Source organism: Schistocerca cancellata, chromosome 7, assembly GCF_023864275.1.
Source record: "Schistocerca cancellata isolate TAMUIC-IGC-003103 chromosome 7, iqSchCanc2.1, whole genome shotgun sequence".
NCBI classification, from domain to species: Eukaryota; Metazoa; Arthropoda; class Insecta; order Orthoptera; family Acrididae; genus Schistocerca; species Schistocerca cancellata.
This window is the reverse complement of record NC_064632.1, coordinates 522,738,690-522,757,365: the sequence shown is the minus strand read 5'-3', so window position 1 is coordinate 522,757,365 and position 18,676 is coordinate 522,738,690. Positions and strand designations below refer to the sequence as shown.

General features: G+C 45.4%; 1 protein-coding gene across 1 annotated transcript in view; it reads left to right on the top strand.

The window, feature by feature from the left end:
* LOC126092875 (dachshund homolog 2) overlaps positions 1 to 18,676 on the top strand; it is a 982,096-nt gene that overhangs the window by 499,075 nt on the left and 464,345 nt on the right. Inside the window, exon 6 of the mRNA XM_049908606.1 lies at positions 3,141 to 3,200. Coding sequence (XP_049764563.1) covers positions 3,141 to 3,200 — 60 coding nt within the window. The remainder of the gene's footprint in view (positions 1 to 3,140; positions 3,201 to 18,676) is intronic.

Genomic DNA, 18,676 nt, shown 5'->3' with positions numbered 1-18,676 from the left:
TTGTATAATTGGCGCCTAAACATCCTTCTGTCCTTACTGTCATTTTGACTAAACAAGTCATCGTCATTAACACCGCCGCAAATTTACATCGGATACTGTTGAGGAGTAGTGTCGGAGTTGCTTCATGTTGTCAGTTGGTGACACTTGAGTTGACTCATGAAGTCAGAGTAAAAAAAAAAAAAAATGTTGACATTTGTGTGAAATCTTATGGGACTTAACTGTTAAGGTCATCAGTCCCTAAGCTTACACACTACTTAGCCTAAATTAATCTAAGGACAAACAGACACACCCATGCCCGAGGGAGGACTCGAACCTCCGCCGGGACCAGCCACACAGTCCATGACTGCAGCGCCTTAGACCGCTCGGCTAATCCCGCGCTGCCATAGACAGAGTCACTCGTTCGGGACCCATCTCCCGTCGTTGTGTGTCCTGCACATATGAAGAACCGAGTGGTATAACTGCGAAAAAAAATTTAACTTAAATTAGTTAGAAAATAGCCTGTAGAAAAGATAAACATTCTGAAAAGTACTTAAAATAAGATAAAAATATCACTCAAATTGAAGTGGTTCTATTTCTTAAATTCTTGAAATATGGATTCACAGTTTTTATGATTGTTTGATGAACCTCATTTTCTGGCGTCCAATAAATAATGCAACATTCTTCACTCGACCAATTTCGGTTGCAAATATGGAATTGGTTGTGGGACGTCGTGAAATATTCCCGCTTCAGCCCCTATAGTTTGATGAAGTTCCGATAGGTGACGGCGCTATATATAACTTTCAAAAAGGCGTCTGTAAGGGAGGAGCATTCATAGCAGAGAGCTGTCATTGAAATTCTTTTAGCGGACAACCAGAACATCGCACATATTCATAGACACTTGCAGCAAGTCTACGGATAATTGGCAATAGACAAAAGCACGGTGAATCGTCATAATCGCATCAAGGTCGTGCAAACTTGTCCGTTCTCCCGCTTGCTGGTCGCCCGCACAAAGCTGTAACTCCTGCAGTGCTATCCCCGGGGAATCAAAGAAACGACTCCAGCTTGTTCGTCGCCACAAAAATGCAAACGAAACTCTCCCTCTCCATGACAACGCACTACCTCACACAAGTCTGCGTACCTGAGAGGAGTTCACAAAACTTCATTGGACTGGTCTTCCTCATCCACCCTACAGACATAATCTCGCACCTTCCGACCTCCATTTGATTGGCCCTGTGAAGGATACATTCCACGGGACGCAGTGTCTTGTATGGATGATAGGGACGTTTTGATGCAGGAAGACGCTGGAACCGACATCGTCTAGTAGAGTGGAACCATGCGGGTATACAGGCACTCCCAGTAAGATAGCGTAAGGCTGTCGCACTGAATGGAGATTATGTTGAAACATAGGGTTTTGTAACCAAAGACTGGAGAATAATACGGTCTGCTGGAACGATAAATAAAACGAACCTGCTTCCAGAAAAAAAAGTGTTGCCTTACTTATTCAACGCCTTTAATACAATAAACGTATCAGGGATACGTTGTATTGTAAGTTTGTAAAATGCTTGACAATTGTGCGACGACAAAATTTGCATATAGGAGAATAAAAACTTCAACGGTCATAAGGGAAAAATGGCACTTCCGTCTCTGTGTTGATAGGACATCTGCTGCCATACGGCTTAGAATACAACCTACGCGATTTCGTCTGTCGAAATTTAAGGAGTCCTATTGATGATCGATTCCATATTCTCTACGTTACTGCTCATACAAAACGAAGTACGCCTTCCCTCCTTCATTAGACGCCATCGGCCATAGGTAGACAGTGGGTGGGAGATTCTTGGTTGTTTGTTCCAAGAAACAATCTCAAGAGAGATGGCACTACAAGTTCCTGCCAGTAATAAGGGTGATGCTTGTACAGCCCCTCCGAAACATGGCAGTAGACCAAGTGCCCCTAACTCTTTACTTGTGAGATGTGATATGTTGCCGTGGATGAAGGAAGGTGGTCAGAAAGACAGGCGTATTTCTCAGTATGTCACGATAAGTGATGGGACAGCTGTAACGCTGTACATTCACTGTACAATGCAACAGACGGTATAAGTAACTCTTCGAAAATGTTTGCTGGCGACATTGGTGTTCATGGAAATGCTTCGTCACTAAAAAAAAAGTGCAAAAAAGTCCGCAGAACTCAGAAGTTCGTACAGAAATATAGTCCAATGAACGTCTCGTCGTACTGAAGGAACGATGTAAAATGAAAGAAAATGTAAATGGGATAAAGGTGAACAGCAGAGCGCAATCGATTTCTAGGCTCCTGAAGAAGTACACTGTTCGTATAAATTAAGTCACCATCGAACCACGTTCACACTGCTCTCACAGGTAATACCAGTGTATTCCCAGTCCGTTAGCGTTTTATTATCGAATCGGGCGTTTTCTTCAGGTCAGAAATGAACTTGGACGTAATTTAGCAAAAGGAAGGCGTAGTCTTCCGTATGGAAAACTTCTCTAGAAGATTCGTGAAGTTCCTGTTCCTGAACGATTGCATCTCTAGAAGATCGCAGCCTGCAGAAAGCACATGAAGTTTCTGAGTTAGTGAAAGAGAGAGCAGTTAAATGACACCAGTGTTCGATATTGGTCGGTCTCACGTCCCATCTAATCTCGCAAAAAATAAATTTGACGCTCTGACAATCGATTTTTCACTGAGAATGCTCTCCGTGAAACTGATGCAACACAGCAATAACATAGAGCAAAGCGTTATACAATGAAACTGTAATTCTTGCTACGTCTCATCGTTTTGGAATGGGATAACTGAATACGCTGTGAAATTTGAGTGGCACACTGCATAGAAGTCTTGGATGAAATTCCATTGTAAAATGCTTGAAAAATTGTTTTTAGTGATTTAAATAGACAATTTATATTTACATGTGAAATTGGTAACATTATGACTCTGGAGTATGCTTGCTGATGTAGAGCACCGTAAGACAAGACATATAAGCCACTAAATTAAGAGAATATGATGATATATATTATATAATTAATTAGTATAATTTAGTGGAATATGGCCCAGATATAGAACTGCCTGGGCCACTAAATATCTAATGGCCATGCCAGAGCGATAAATGCAGTGTGAATTTTCCGTCCTGGCAATAACACCAAATAACATGTTTTAGGTCCGGTATTTGGGAAAACTGTCGGGCTGCCTACGAAGACATCGTCAAACATCTAGAAAGGTAGGAAGAAACATAAGTGCCTATAAAAACGCTTGTAAATGAAAGTGTGAATGGTGTGCCTTCTGTAATCGGAAACTCTGATACACATTATGTTGGAATGTAGTGGCTTGATTTCATAGTAGTGATTAACATGTTATAACCACCTGTAGGACTTTAACTATCAAGTAGTTAGATTCTAATCGCAGCTAGATTATCTTGTTGTCTAACCAACTAACACTCAGATTACATTACATTTCACTATGTACTATATTGCTTCCAACAAGGTGTGAAAAAGTATTTGAGAGGGCAGGATCATTGAGGGTTTTGTGATAGATAATTATTTACCTGTCATGAGGCTACTTACGTGAAAAGTGAATTAAAGAGTATTTTCTCCCTGTACAAAGAAATTACTTAATAAGAGTTTTCTTCCGGCTGAATAAAAGCATGGGCTGTACATAGACGGAGATTCTCAACTCCGTCTTCAGGCAACATTAGAGGGAAGATCCTCAACGTATTTTCCGTACATTCCTATCTTCATGTGCTCTTGTTCCTGTAAGCAACGGAAGACTTACGCCTCCACTAGAGTTCACTAGTCTAACAGAAGATATGACAGACATAGTACAGCTTCCCTGCTATGGTTAAAAACAAATGGGAGAAGCGCTCGTCACTTTATCGATTCCACATCAGCGCTTGCAGTCCTGAAACATTTATTCAGCGGATGTCATAATCATCTCGTTTCTGCACAATGGCTCATTGCGACATTAAGGGGCAACCAAATGGTCGACGTATCGGATAGTGCCACTTACGACGGAGAAAACAGCCGCTGTGGAACCCAGTTATCTATTTCCTTCAAACTGCCTGAACTTAAGCCATAGAATTATGGAACAAAGAATCACAGGGTTTCTTAACCAGCAGGGAAAGAGTTTATGCACGAGTATTTCTTCAGTGCTAGTACATCATTGTTAAGACAGCTGCCGATGTTCAAGAAACTTCAAAACCACTCATGGCACACCTGAGCTTCAATCACGGCTGCTGATAGAAACGTCTGCAATTCACCAGTTTTACACCATCTCAACTGTGCGCATACGGTGAAGAGGACACCAAAACTATTGCGAGAGCTTCTACACATGGCGACTTCAATAACTAACTTATTATCGGAGAAGGATTACAACATGTAAGACTCTTAAACGTGTGTATAGTCAGACTTCTGCCTTTGACTTGAAGTAGCTAGTGAACTGTGAACTGTGTGACTGTTGACTAGCTGTTGGATGTTTATTTGACTGTACTGTATTATTAATTGTCTGTATAAGAGGACTGGCTGTAAAAGATGTTCTCATTTGACAGCAACAAAACAAATCAGTGGGATTGTCAGACCACAAGAATGATGTGAACCTGCGTTGTACTAAAGAGAGGTATCTTGAAATTAGTTAGCTTAGAAGACATAACGAGCCACCAGATATTGTAAGATAGGGAAGGAAGGTTAGGGCTTAACGTCGCGTCGACGGCATAGTCGTCACAGACGGCGCGCAAGCTCGGGATGAAGCAAGGATGATCTTCTTCTTCTTCTTCTTCTTCACTTCATGTTTTAGGCAAACTGCCTGTTATGGTACTCCATCTATTGTACTGTCTCCCTATATTACTTCTTATTTGTAATTGATAGCCTTTATCGTTAGTCTTTCTCCACCCATACGAGCTACAGGTTTCTTCCATTTTCTCCTATTTTCCTTTATTTTTTCGTTTAGGTTATATATTACAAAATATTACCTTATATCCTCTTTTCTTTTACGATCTTCCCTGCTAGACCATTCCACTTTTCTTACAGAAGTTATTTCTTTAGTTTGATTCTACTTCCTCGTGTCATGTTGTCGCCCATGTTTCACTTCCAAAAGTAACGGTTAGCACTGCTTTGGTTTTATAAGATTTTATAACATTTCAGCTGTGTTTATCTCCTGGCTTTATTCTGCAAACTTTTAACGGTCATTCCATATATCGAAGTAAATTTATTTAATTTTTGGTCCACGCATGGGTATATTCGTAAGTGATGTCGCATCGTAGATATTTAAAATGTACAACTTATTCAAGACAGTTTTACCTCTTACTAATTGTATGAACTGAACTGAAATAACTTTCGTTTTATCTACAGCCAGTCTTAGGTTGCAACCTGAGGCCATCTGCTGAAATTATATACCCCCGGGGACCTGAAGACCATTTTCACTCTCTGCAGTCAGAGTTAAGTCATCAGCATGTAACATTACATTTAGTAAAGTTCACGGTCTAAACATACTCCATCTTTATTCTGCTCTTTCCATTTGCTAATCATTTCATCTATAAAAACAGTGAACCGTGTGGGAGAAAAATAGCATTCTTATCGTACCCTTTGTCTATGTTCATTGGCTTTGTGATTCTATTTCCCCTGTCTATAACAATTTCAGTGTTTATCTATAGGCTCTTTTAGTTTTTACAAGGTGAGATGGATAACCTCGTTGAGCTAAGATATTCTGCAGCGTTTCTATGCCTTTTCAAAATCCGTAAAAGCAAGATGAGTTTCCCTGTTGAATTCTCGTTTCTTTTCTATAACCTGTTATAGTGTAAAACACTGCCAATAGTTGATCACCCTGTGGATAAAACCCTCATTGTTCTTCAGATATTATTTTTATCGTGAATTTCTTTAGTCTTCCATTCAGGATTTTGGCTTACTACAGCAATTAAACTAGTACTGCTACTAAATGTTGTGCCTAATTTTAAATGTAAATGTAAGTGAAGGAACGATAGATAAGGCAATCCACAGTGTCCTTTTCAATGGAAGCATCTCAGCATTTGATTTACATGATTTCGGCAAATCACGCAAAATCTAAACACGGATTTCGGCAAATCACGCAAAATCTAAACACGGACTGCCGAACGAAGAACTGAACCGCCGTTGTCCTGAATGTTGAGTCCATTGTGTTAATCACTGTGCCATCTCTATCGAAAAGACGTTGTCAGAAGACGAGGCATCGGTTACCTATAGAGACATTAATTGTGTGGTGTGCGTACTGTAAGACCTTCGGTAAACACACCATCAGATTATTTGACTTGTCGCTCTAACGAAGTAGGCGAGTGTCTGCACTATGTCTCGTAGTCTTATCGTGGCGTGTTTATCTTCTGCCGTTAGGTCAGACGATAGAAATGCCACTTGCACGCTTAGAGTAGCAGATTGACGGTCACCAACTTTAAACAGAACTTGATTAATTTTCACACACATTTATTAAAATAATAAAAAGCATTACATAACTTGATTCTGGATGCTGTTTACAATTGACAATCTGAAGTTCCTTTGGTCTTGGTACGTTAATCTTATTCTCACATATCTCTGATACTTGACAAAGTGTCTATTCCTTTATCTTCATGGCTATGTACAGGAATATGGTAATCTTATTAGGCGCAGACTGAAATTTGACTATAGACTGGTACAGACTAATGCAGACTCGTACAGACTAGTGCAGACTGGTGCAGAAAAATGCAGACTGAGTAATCGGAGGTCTGTACACTCGTTACAATACCTCGCGCGTTCATGTATCACTGCGCGAGTGTGATCCGCGAGGAGAAAAGTTCTACGTTAGCAGCAATCTCATTGGCTGCGTTACATATTAATACGCGGATCGGCGGAAGCAGAATTTGGTCCGTCTCTAAGGCAGCGCCATCTCGTAGTGCGGAGACGGACGAGCGCTGCGCCTGCGCTGTTGTGCTTAGCGGTGCGCGCTCTATTGGGAAAGTTGTGTACGCGCTCACTAAGCGGAACTATGTACACAACAAATTGTAAAAGACAAATTAAAAGAATTCTCTATATCAGTCGCTTACTGTTTCTTCGACGGGGCGTAGCTCTTGTTCACACCATCATCTTGATGTGGATACACCTGAAACAGAGGGTGTAAGCTGTGGAAGAGACTGAAAGCGACTGACATGGACTGTTGTGTCAATTTGTGTTTATTGTCATAAACAGGCGCAGTTTCCAAATGACAGTCCGACACGGATGACGTAAGGCAAAGACATTAGCTGCCTACCTCAAAGAGGTGCGATGATGAAGTAACAATGACAAGGACTCCCGTTACGTTAAGAGATGTGACGCGATATTTCGTAGTCACATTAGCGGCTGTTCCGAAAGGCGAGGCTCGACCCATACGGTGGCCTCGCTCTACGACCTGGAGGTGCGGCAGGCAGAGGCCGAGCACGAGTAAGGAGCAGCGGCGGGGTGGCGTGGGACGGGGTGGGTGGGCCGGCCTGACGGACGAGCGGCCGCTAAGCCCCGGCTGCCGTTGCCGGGCGACGCGATGCGACGGTGATTTGTCGCCGTGGCGACCGCGACAAGTGCATAAAGCGCGTTTCCGCGCCGGCGGACATCGCGCTGGCGGGCCGCTAACTCATTCGCCGCAGCCGTCACGCGCGCCACCCTGCGGGCTCTGCCGCAAAGAGGCGATCCCGCCCTGCGGCAAGGGTTTCGCGACTCCAGCCAGCCTGCGCTGCACAGTTCACCAAACAATCCGACAGCAACGCGTCTCTCGTATTCGATTACGATTAACTGTTTCCCGCCCTCATCCCCTTTTGATAAATTTTGGAATATTACCTATTGTGATCCATCACTGCAATTCTTCCCTGGTCGCTGTAAGGTTCACTTTGAAACGCCAGATGGCTCATGTGCATTCGGGCCGACGCGTTGTCCATCTTAAGGACCGGAGGTAGCAGTTGTTAAGATAACCGTTGTAAGTCTTGTAGCACAAAATCTCTAATATTATGATGATACCCCGAGGTGACAAAAGTCATGGGATACCTCTTAATACCGTGTCAGACCTCGTTTTGCCTAGCGCAGTGCAGAGTGCAAGAGACCCGCCACGGTAGCCGAGAGCGCTAGCGCGCTGCTTCATGGACTCGGGTAGGCGCGCCGGGCCCGGATCGAATCCGCCTGCCAGCCTGGATGTGGTTTTTAGGCGGTTTTCCACATCCCGCTAGGTGAATACCGGACTGGTCCCCATGTTCCGCCTCAGTTACACGGCTCGCTGACATCTGAACACATTCGCACTATTCCATGGATTACACTCGACGCAGACAGTTGGGGTACACTGATTTCCGTCCCTGGCTGTACGATGTGGCGGCAGGAAGGGAATCTGGCCACCCCTTCAACATTAACGTGCCAAATCCGACTGACGATGGCTGACCCTGCGTAACTGCGGGAAAAGGCTCAAGCGATAGATAGAAGTGCAGAGTGCAACATCTCGACATGGCTTGGACTCGACAAGTCGTTGGAAATCCCCTGCAGGAATATTCAGCCGTGCTGCCTCTATAACCGTCCAAAATTGCGGAAGTGGTGCCGGTACAAGATTTACTGCACGAAGTGACCACCCGATTATGTCGTATAAATGTTCGATAGGATTCATGTCGGGCGTACTGGGTGGTCAGATCATGCCCTTCATTTATTCAGAATGTTCATCAAACCAATCGCGAACAGATGTGGCCCGGTGATATGGCGTATTGTCATCAATAGCCTGAAGTTCACCAATGGCTGCCGGCCGCTGTGGCCGAGCGGTTGTAGGCGCTTCAGTCCGGAACCGCACTCCCAGGTTCGAATCCTGCCTCGGGCTTGGATGTGTGTGATGTCCATAGGTTAATTAAGTTCAAGTAGTTCTAAATGTAGGGGACTGATGACCTCAGATGTTAAGTCCCATAGTGCTTAGAGCCATTTGAACCATTTTGAACCAATGGCTGCAAATGGTTTTCAGATAGCCAAACATAACCATTTCCAGTTAATGGTCGGTTCAGTTGGATCAGAGGACCCAGTTCATTCCGTGTAAACACAGCCCACGTCATTACGGAGTCACCGCCAACTGAGACAGTGCCCTGTTGACAACTTGGGTCCATGGCTTCGTGGGGTCTGCGCCACACTCCAAACCTGCCACCAACTCTCACCAACAGAAATCGGGACTCATCTGACCAGGCCACGGATTTCCAGTCATCTAGACTCCAACCGATACGGTCACGAGTCCGGGAGAGGCACTACTGACGATGTCATTCTGTTAGCAAATGCACTGGCGTCGGTCGTCTGCTGCCATAGCCTATTAACGCTAAATTTCGCCGCCCTGTCCTAACGGATACGGTCGTCGCACGTCCCACATTAATTTCTTAAGTTATTTCACACAGTGTCGCTTGACTTTTAGCACTAACAACGCAACGCCGGTTTTCTCGGTCCTTAAGTGAAGACCGTCGGACACTGCCGTGAGTGGTGAGAGGTAATACCTGAAATTCGGTATTCTCGGCACACCCTTGATTCTGTGGACCTCAGAGTATGGAATTCACAAACGATTACCTAAGCGGAATGTCCCATGCAGTTAGCTGCAACTACCATTCCGCGTTCAGCGTCTGTTATTTCCCCTCCTGAGGCCGTAATGGTGTCGGAAACCTTTTCACATGAGTCACCTGAGTAAGAAGCCCCGTCAATGCACCGCCCCTTTATACCTGTGGACACGATAGTACTGCCATCTGTATATGTATATATTGTTCTCCCACGATTTTTGTCACTTGAGTGTAAATCTGGACGTCGGGGGAGGTACGAATCCGTCTCCTCTTGACTGCGAGTGCAGTGGCTGCATCACTGCTCCATGTCGCTGCCTAAGGAGATCGGACGTGGCGGTCTCGCGCAGAGTTGTGAGCCGGCTGGCAACTGCAGGCGGCGGTCCGCGGTCCGTGTGAAGTTGCGCCGCTGCGCTGCGCTTTCATCTTGCCGGCGCCCCATTAGGGGGAGGCCGGCAGAGCGGCTGGGCGGGAAGGCGAGGTGTCGCCCCGTGCTAATTGCTGGCCCGCCCTAATCCCGCGGACAGTAACGAAGCGTTTCCAATTCCGCGGACTCGCCGTGCCGCTTTGTCAAAGACACACCAACACACTCGCCACCCCCCTCGCTTTAGCCCTTCGGCTGCGGCTGAAGCGTTCATTTAAAAGCCCCCGCGCGAGCAGAGATTTCCAGTGTGCCGAGCAATTAATCCCTGCTGGATAGTGCACCCGCGTCTCGGCCGACCGCGCGAGCCGCCTCGGCGCTTCTTACCGCGCCAGTTTCCTTCGCGCCTATCGCGTCGTTAGCAATGCATGCATCGCCGTGCGACTTCAAAGTGGAGAACAGTAGATAGGTAGTAGCGTAGAATCCTGTGTAGCAGCTTCGGCTCACAGGTCGGCCTGCACATCTTCAATGGCGGCGTCGCGAACTACGAGGTGCATTCAAGTTCTAAGGCCTCCGATTTTTTTTCTAATTAACTACTCACCCGAAATCGATGAAACTAGCGTTACTTCTTGACGTAATCGCCCTGCAGACGAACACATTTTTCACAACGCTGACGCCATGATTCCATGGCAGCGGCGAAGGCTTCTTTAGGAGTCTCTTTTGACCACTGGAAAATCGCTGAGGCAATAGCAGTACGGCTGGTGAATGTGCGGCCACGGAGAGAGTCTTTCATCGTCGGAAAAAGCCAAAAGTCACTAGGAGCAGGTCAGGTGAGTAGGGAGCATGAGGAATCACTTCAAAGTTGTTATCACGAAGAAACTGTTGCGTAACGTTAGCTCGATGTGAGGGTGCGTTGTCTTGGTGAAACAGCACACGCGCAGCGCTTCCCGGACGTTTTTGTTGCAGTGCAGGAAGGAATTTGTTCTTCAAAACATTTTCGTAGGATGCACCTGTTACCGTAGTGCCTTTTGGAACGCAATGGGTAAGGATTACGCCCTCGCTGTCCCAGAACATGGACACGTTCATTTTTTCAGCACTGGCGGTTACCCGAAATTTTTTTGGTGGCGGTGAATCTGTGTGCTTCCATTGAGCTGACTGGCGCTTTGTTTCTGGATTGAAAAATGGCATCCACGTCTCATCCATTGTCACAACCGACGAAAAGAAAGTCCCATTCGTGCTGTCGTTGCGCGTCAACATTGCTTGGCAACATGCCACACGGGCAGCCGTGTGGTCGTCCGTCAGCATTCGTGGCACCCACCTGGATGACACTTTTCGCATTTTCAGGTCGTCATGCAGGATTGTGTGCACAGAACCCACAGAAATGCCAACTCTGGAGGCGATCTGTTCAACAGTCATTCGGCGATACTCCAAAACAATTCTCTCCACTTTCTCGATCATGTCGTCAGACCGGCTTGTGCGAGCCCGAGGTTGTTTCGGTTTGTTGTCACACGATGTTCTGCCTTCATTAAACTGTCGCACACACGAACGCACTTTCGACACATCCATAACTCCATCACCACATGTCTCCTTCAACTGTCGATGAATTTCAATTGGTTTCACACCACGCAAATTCAGAAAACGAATGATTGCACGCTGTTCAATAAGGAAATCGTCGCCATTTGAAGTATTTAAAACAGTTCTCATTCTCGCCGCTGGCGGTAAAATTCCATCTGCCGTACGGTGCTGCCATCTCTGGGACGTATTGACAATGAACGCGTCCTCATTTTAAAACAGTGCGCATGTTTTTATCTCTTTCCAGTCCGGAGAAAAAAAATCGGAGGCCTTAGAACTTGAATGCACCTCGTATTAACGCGACTGAACGTGGCTACCTCGCCGCGCCGCGACGGCCGGAGTGTTTTTAGTCGTCGGACGCGTGTTACGTAAAATAACCGGCGGGACGCTAATAGTAAATTATGAAATCGTAGTTGTGGTATCACGTATCAATACCAGCCCAAGGGCGTCTCGAGGCTGGCAACAGAATTCCAACTTTCTGTCAGACACCAATAGCAGTCGCACAGGAGCCAGCGGACCCAATGGTGCACGGCCGATGGCCACGCCCCCTGCGGCTCTGAAGCACTCGGAGAAACTTGGTTTTGTGACTCTACGCAGACGCCACCTAGTCGTACCTCTACGCAGACACCACCTAGTCCTGCCTCTGACACCATCATCTGTGTTTAGTTCAGAGAATCTCATCTATATTGCTATTGTGTTAACTGGACTCTGTTCCATGCTGCGGCATTTGTTTTAATTCTTTGTAATCTTGACGTAACAAAAGTTAAGCAAATCTTGTGTTTACTTTGTTACTTTATTCGCTTATCATTTATGATCCTTTCCAGCTTCTCCTCTCTGTAGGCCACCTTTCCTTCCTGTTTGCACGATGTCGTAGAAAACACTAGTCAGTTTTCTTCTTGTCGTACAGGCCACTCAAGAGTCGTATCGTTAGATGAACTGTACAGTTGATTAAATACCTACATCTGCAAATGTATTACAATTGACCATGACAGAATTTTTCGGCTTAGTCCCATTTCGACTGACGCACAAAGCTGCAGAATTTGTCAATAGTGCTGTGTTCTGCAGACGAGCTGAAAGCCAAGATGGTAACTTGGATTTAGAACTAAAATTTTGGAGACCATGGTGTTTAATGAATATACGTTGTAGGGAACAAAGCCTTTTAAAAGTGAGTATACATCCACCGATAAAGCCATCACAAAGGTGAGTAACTGTAAAGTTAGTGTTTTGCTTATATGGACCGCTTTCCCAAGTCTGTCTAGGTGGCGAAAGTAGAGTTCTTTCTATAGATACTGCACATATAGTATCTGGATTTCATAGGCATTCTTCTTTAAAACATTGAAAAGGATACTATATAATATTCTCTCTGCCGCGGGTGATTAGCCGAGCTGTCTAAGGCGCTGCAATCATGGACTGTGCGGCTGGTCCCAGCGGAGGTTCCAGTCCTCCCTTGGGCTTGGGTGTGTATGTTTGTCCTTAGGATAATTTAGGTTAGGAAGTGTGTAGGCTTAGGGACTGATGACCTTAGCAGTTAAGTCCCATAAGATTTCACACACATTTGAACATTTGAACAATATTCTCTCTCATCAAATTATGATGAGAAGAAAGGCTGACGGAACACTTTAAAAGTTCTCGAACGCTTGTCAGAGTCTTCGCGTTCTACAATTGGTGCACACGTACTCCTTCTCTGTAAAACTTTAAAGACATCATATTTGGGACATACCCTGGCTGTTCCCTTGTTTAGGACCTCGAGACCGTTCAGTTTTCTTAGCGGTGGGAATTTTCACAGCGATCAGTTATCAGCGAGTTGTCGCAATGCCAGCAGGAGCCATCTAGATAAAATACCAACGCCACCTCGTTTCCACCTCTCGTCGATCGTGTCTTCCTTATTCCCTATGTACCAGTTGCTCCGTCCTCAAAAGCTTGTTAAACTGAATTACACCTGTTCGTATAAAAAAAGTCAGTATAGCTTTCTCGATATTACTGTGCTGAGGGGAGTCAAAGAGAAGTATAGGAATCAAGAAATGAATGGGATTGCGTTGTGGGTTCAGTCATCGAGACCACTTTATGAGTGGTATTATTGCCTGGATATAATTAGTCGAATATTGAAAACCACATTTCTGTCTTTCTCTCGGTAAATACTGAGGGAAAAAATATTTCTTTTGTTAGGATTGGGACCTGCTACTTTCGAGGAGTATGCCACTGGTCAAGGGCGTGTTAGTGACATTGCTTTGAACGGTGGTTCCCAACGTTTCTGAGAACATTACCCCTGACTTCAATCAGATATTAGCTAGTACTCGTTCAACCGTCATCAACATTTGCACCTAACTAAACTTCAGAACATAACACAATTTATTTTGAACTGTTTCAGTTTTAAAATGACGAAAGATAAACAATATTTAGCTTTTGTAGGTGTTTTATTAAACCACGAACTAATGAGTTAATGAAGTAATTGGTACTGCTTATTTGTAACAATCTCGTTTTATGGAATGACGAAGCAGTTCGTAGAGCATCGCTAGTGCTACGAGTACATAAAACTCCTCAAAAAAGAAAACGAACTATCCACATTGGGAATAGACACTTCTTATAGGACGTTCTTCGCCTGTATCACTCCACTCTCTAGAGATACTTGTTTCAACGGCACACTGAACCCACATTTTAAAATCAACTGAGCTAAAATATGTTCATTATACATGGGCCTAGTGTTTGTAAATCACTTGATTGTTGCGCTCCTTACCTCTGAACTGGCAGAAATTGGAAGACTTAAGGTTGTCTTTGATTTGTGTCCGACCACTGCCACTCAGAGTAACAATAATAACACGGTATAGACCTTACAGCACTGTAGTTGCTTCGTGTTACGCTGACAATCAGTTCGTTAACTTGTTGCGAAGCGAATAATGAAGCAATTTTGTGTCTATTGCGGGAGTTACAAGTCCGAACGAGGAGTTTTCATGAGTTGCGAGGTCTATTTTTAAAGTAAGGACCTATCGGTCGTGAAATGGAAACCACAGCGAAAATGAAACTTTTTTTATTTGCAACAATTCCATACACTTTTCAGCTACTTCTCTACGTAGTCACCTCTCCGACTTAGACATGTGTCGTAGCCTTGTACCAGCTTTCCAATACTCCCGCCATAGAAGGCAACCGCCTGTGCTTTCCGTCACTTCTCTGCGCTGGTCTGCAGCTCGTTGTCTGTGCCAAAATGTCTCCGCAGCAAACCGTTCATGTGAGCAGATGTGAACAACAGAGAGAGCCAAGTCCGGACTGCATGGTGGATGATCAAACACTTTCCATCGAAAACGCTGAGGGCGCGTCCTGATTGCCCCTGCAGTGTGCGGCCAACGATTGTCACGAAGAAGGAAATGCACGACATGTACGTTGTAGGGGTTGTATGGAATCAGGCGAAAGTCCTCAGCGGAAACCCATACACGGCGGGAGACAATATTGTTCTACGCATCTTTACGTCCTCAATGTGTGCTCAGAACTAAAAGGAGCGACGTGACGAGATCAACAGTCCTACTGGAGACACTGCCCGAAACATCTGTGGAAAGCTTCATCGGATTTTCAGTGTCGTTCCCCTATCGCGACCTATCGGACCTTACTTTCTGAATAGGCCTCTTATTTAAGCAAATGTGACTCAATGTTAGTGCCGTAAATGCATCGTACGAAGTACCAAGTGTGTGTGTGTGTAGTGGGTGGAGTATGTGAGAGGAAGATGTTCTTCATACATTCGTTTCACTGGATGTTGCCTCCACCACAATGTGTCACACGTTGCACTTGAAAAAAAGTCATTGTTGGTAACTTATGTGATGACAATTACAATCTTACGAAATGGTGTTAATAGCAATGATATTTTGAAAATTTACTTTCGTAATCGAAGCGTAATTTGAGCTTTTTTGTTTTTATCCCTTAGGAAAATACATTTTGCCCTCAGGGGGTTGCTCCTAGGTTGGGAACCACTGTATTAGGAGAACTGGTCAATGGGTATCTGTGGAAAAGAAATTAGTGCGTAGAGAAAAGGTGTGGGGTAGATGATATACGAAGTAGCAGAGAAACCTTCATTACCTAGGGTGACCAGATGCAATTGTTTAAAAAGGAGGACAAACAGCTTCAAAAAGGAGGACAAAGGAAGAAAAAAAGAGGACACATCAAACGACTCAACTGCAGATGGGGATACCACCCGTCAGCTGACAGTTAATCTGTTGAGTTATTTCTTACCTTTATCGGCCACTGAGACGTACGTTCCAGCTCCATATATCTTACATTCCGCTTCAAATTCATTTCTCCCTTTCTTGAAAGCCGGATATTTGCAGGAAAGGACATCAGAAAATGTACATTTTCGTTTAGGCATAGCCAAATATTATACGTAACTCACTCGGTTAAAAATTACACTCACAAATCACACGTGCACCACAGGAAGCCAAGCCAATACAAAGCGAAGATACGAAACGAAAATTTTAAGTAATCGATATTTGCATTCGCTTATAGGTCGATCAACGATAACATCGACGATTCTGGTGCCACCTACTAATACCGCCATCGTGCGTGTTTATCAGGAAGGCTGTGCCAATAGTTAAAGTATTTAAGAAAAGAGCAATAGAACGGGACGAATTGTAAATTACGCTCAACTTTGCGAAAAAGCCGGACACTGTAAAAATCCGCCCGGACCCCGGACAAAGAGCTAAAACGGAGGACATGTCCGGATTAATCCGGACGTCTGGTCACCCTATCATTACCAGACCTAATCCGTTGTTTACCTGTCTTTACCATCTGCTAGGCGCTTTCGTAGATGGTGAACAAAAATTTGCATTTTCGGCACATTTCCAACGAACGCCCGTCGGCCGGTCCCCTTTTTTGCGGAAGCTGCCAGATTGTCGCTGTTCGCCCCCTTTTTTTGTTTTTGGAGTGCGGGGCGGTACGGCTGAAAAGACCAGTGGCCGCCGGAACATTCGCAATTAATTTCCTCAAGACGGGGCCGGCCTAATGTATTCGCCGGATGACGCAGCGGGCGAGCACACGAGAGGCCCCGGAAACGCACCGAGCGGAGACTGATTGTTGTTACTGGCGCGGTCACACAAGATTAATTAATTTTCCATTCTAAATTCAAATCAGCGCGTTTAGTCATCGCGCGCGCCTCCGCGCGGGTGGTAGGGTCAGCGCTTGCGGAGTGAGGGGTTAGAGGGGGTGTGGGTTGGGGGAAAGGGGCAGCGTGTAGAGACGGCGGGGCCGCATTTAGTTTTAATTGGTCGGCCGGCTGGGTGCGGGAGGCGGCTGTGAGAGCGCATTCGGACGGACTAATGCTGTTTGACGCGCCACGGTAATTGCGGCGGTGATTTGTGTCACCTCCGGCATCGTGGCCCGGGGCAGCGCCTGTGTGGCGGCCACTGCGTATGCTGGCGCGTCGTGCGTGGCTGCTCGCTTCTGGGCGCTTTCTCTCTCTCTCTTTATTTTTGGTTTTAGGGCGGATTGGTTGCAGCCTCCATCACCTAGCCCACTTCACATAGGCTGTTGTTCAGGCGTTTCGGGACATTTTAACTCGACCATTCCAGTACTTACCTCTGTGGCGAGATTATTGCAGCATGACGTAGTCTCAATTAACCCTAGGACACCTAAGGGGGGGCGGAGGGTTCGTTGAACCCACAATTTTTTTGTGTCCCCTGCTTTTGCCCAAGTAACTTTGATACTATATATTCCCTTTGAGTTATTGTTTGTTGACTATTTTATGAAACGTTAGTGTCCATATATTTTATAGAAAATTCCTGGTTTGAAAGAAAAAATAAATAAACTTATTATCGGTCCAACAACCCCCCCCCCCCCCCTTAGGCTTCCATGCTATAGAAAATTTCCCTTAGTAGGATTTCGTATTTCTCATCTCCACAACAATGCAAGTTACTTTATTCTTGGTTGGTATTCTTGACATTCACAACAATCGGTTTACTTTCAGAGGAAGTGATTGTTGACGTCAGTCAGCTCGACGACGGTTCAAATTCGCCTTCGACCATCCTGATTTAGGTTCTTCTTGATTCTCCTAAATCGCTTCAGGCAAATGCCAGGATGGTTCCCTTGAAAGGGCACGGCCGATTTCCTTCCCTATCCTTCTCTACTCCGAGCTTTTGCTCCTTCTCTAGCGACCTCGTCGACGACGGGACGTTAAACACTAATCTTCTTCTCCTTAAGAACACTGCGACAGGTGATTAAAGCTGGGTTCACCATTTTGATTCCGAAAAAAAGAGAGTAGCAGTGCAGTTCCGCCAAAAAGGATCATCGAAGCCAAAAAATGTAAGCCCGTGCTATCAGCAGGCAAAGTCATGCTCGAAGGGTTCTGTGATGTTCGAGGTCTGGTGCCTTTGGAATCCGTATCTAAAGGCACCGCCATTGTAGAGTACAACGAATTGAATTCGTATTCGAGTTGAGAGGTTAATGTTAATCATAGCAATAAAAACAAAATTATGTAATTTCTAGTTTCATAAGCGTTGGGATTTATGTCTGGAGAACAGGCAGGCCACTCCATTCGTCTGATATCTTCTGTTTGAAGGTACTCCTCCACAATGGCAGCTCGGTGGGGCCGTGCGTTATCATCCATCAGGAGGAAGGTGACAAAAGGCGGACATACCGGTGCAAAATGACGTCCCGATACACCTGACCTGTTACAGTTCCTCTGTCAAAGACATACAGTGCTGTACGTGCACCAATCATAATCCCACCCCACACCATCAAACCACGACCTCCATACAGGTATCAAGGCCCGTCTCGGGTGATAGTACATGTGGTGTCACCGCCAGACACCACACTTGCTAGGTGGTAGCTTAAATCGGCCGCGGTCCATTAGTACATGTCGGACCCGCGTGTCGCCGCCATCAGTACTTGCAGACCTAGCGCCACCACATGGCAGGTCTAGAAAGACGGACGAGCACTCGCCCCAGTTGTACGGACGACATTGCTAGCGACTAGACGTACGAAGCCTTCCTCTCATTTGCCGAGAGACAGTTAGAATAGCCTTCAGCTAAGTCCATAGCTACGACCTAGCAAGGCGCAGTTAACCATATCTGGAGAGAGTCTTACTTGTATTCACCATGGAGATGTACCACACAGGAGAATAAAGTTGAGTATACGAGAAGCTCCGTTCTTTTCTTTATAGCATTTATGAAGTACCCTGTTTCAGACTTAACGCAGGACGGCGTGAGTTGACGCGTGCCCTATTCGGCCCCTTCATAATAACACTGTGTCGGCACTTCTGTCGACACAC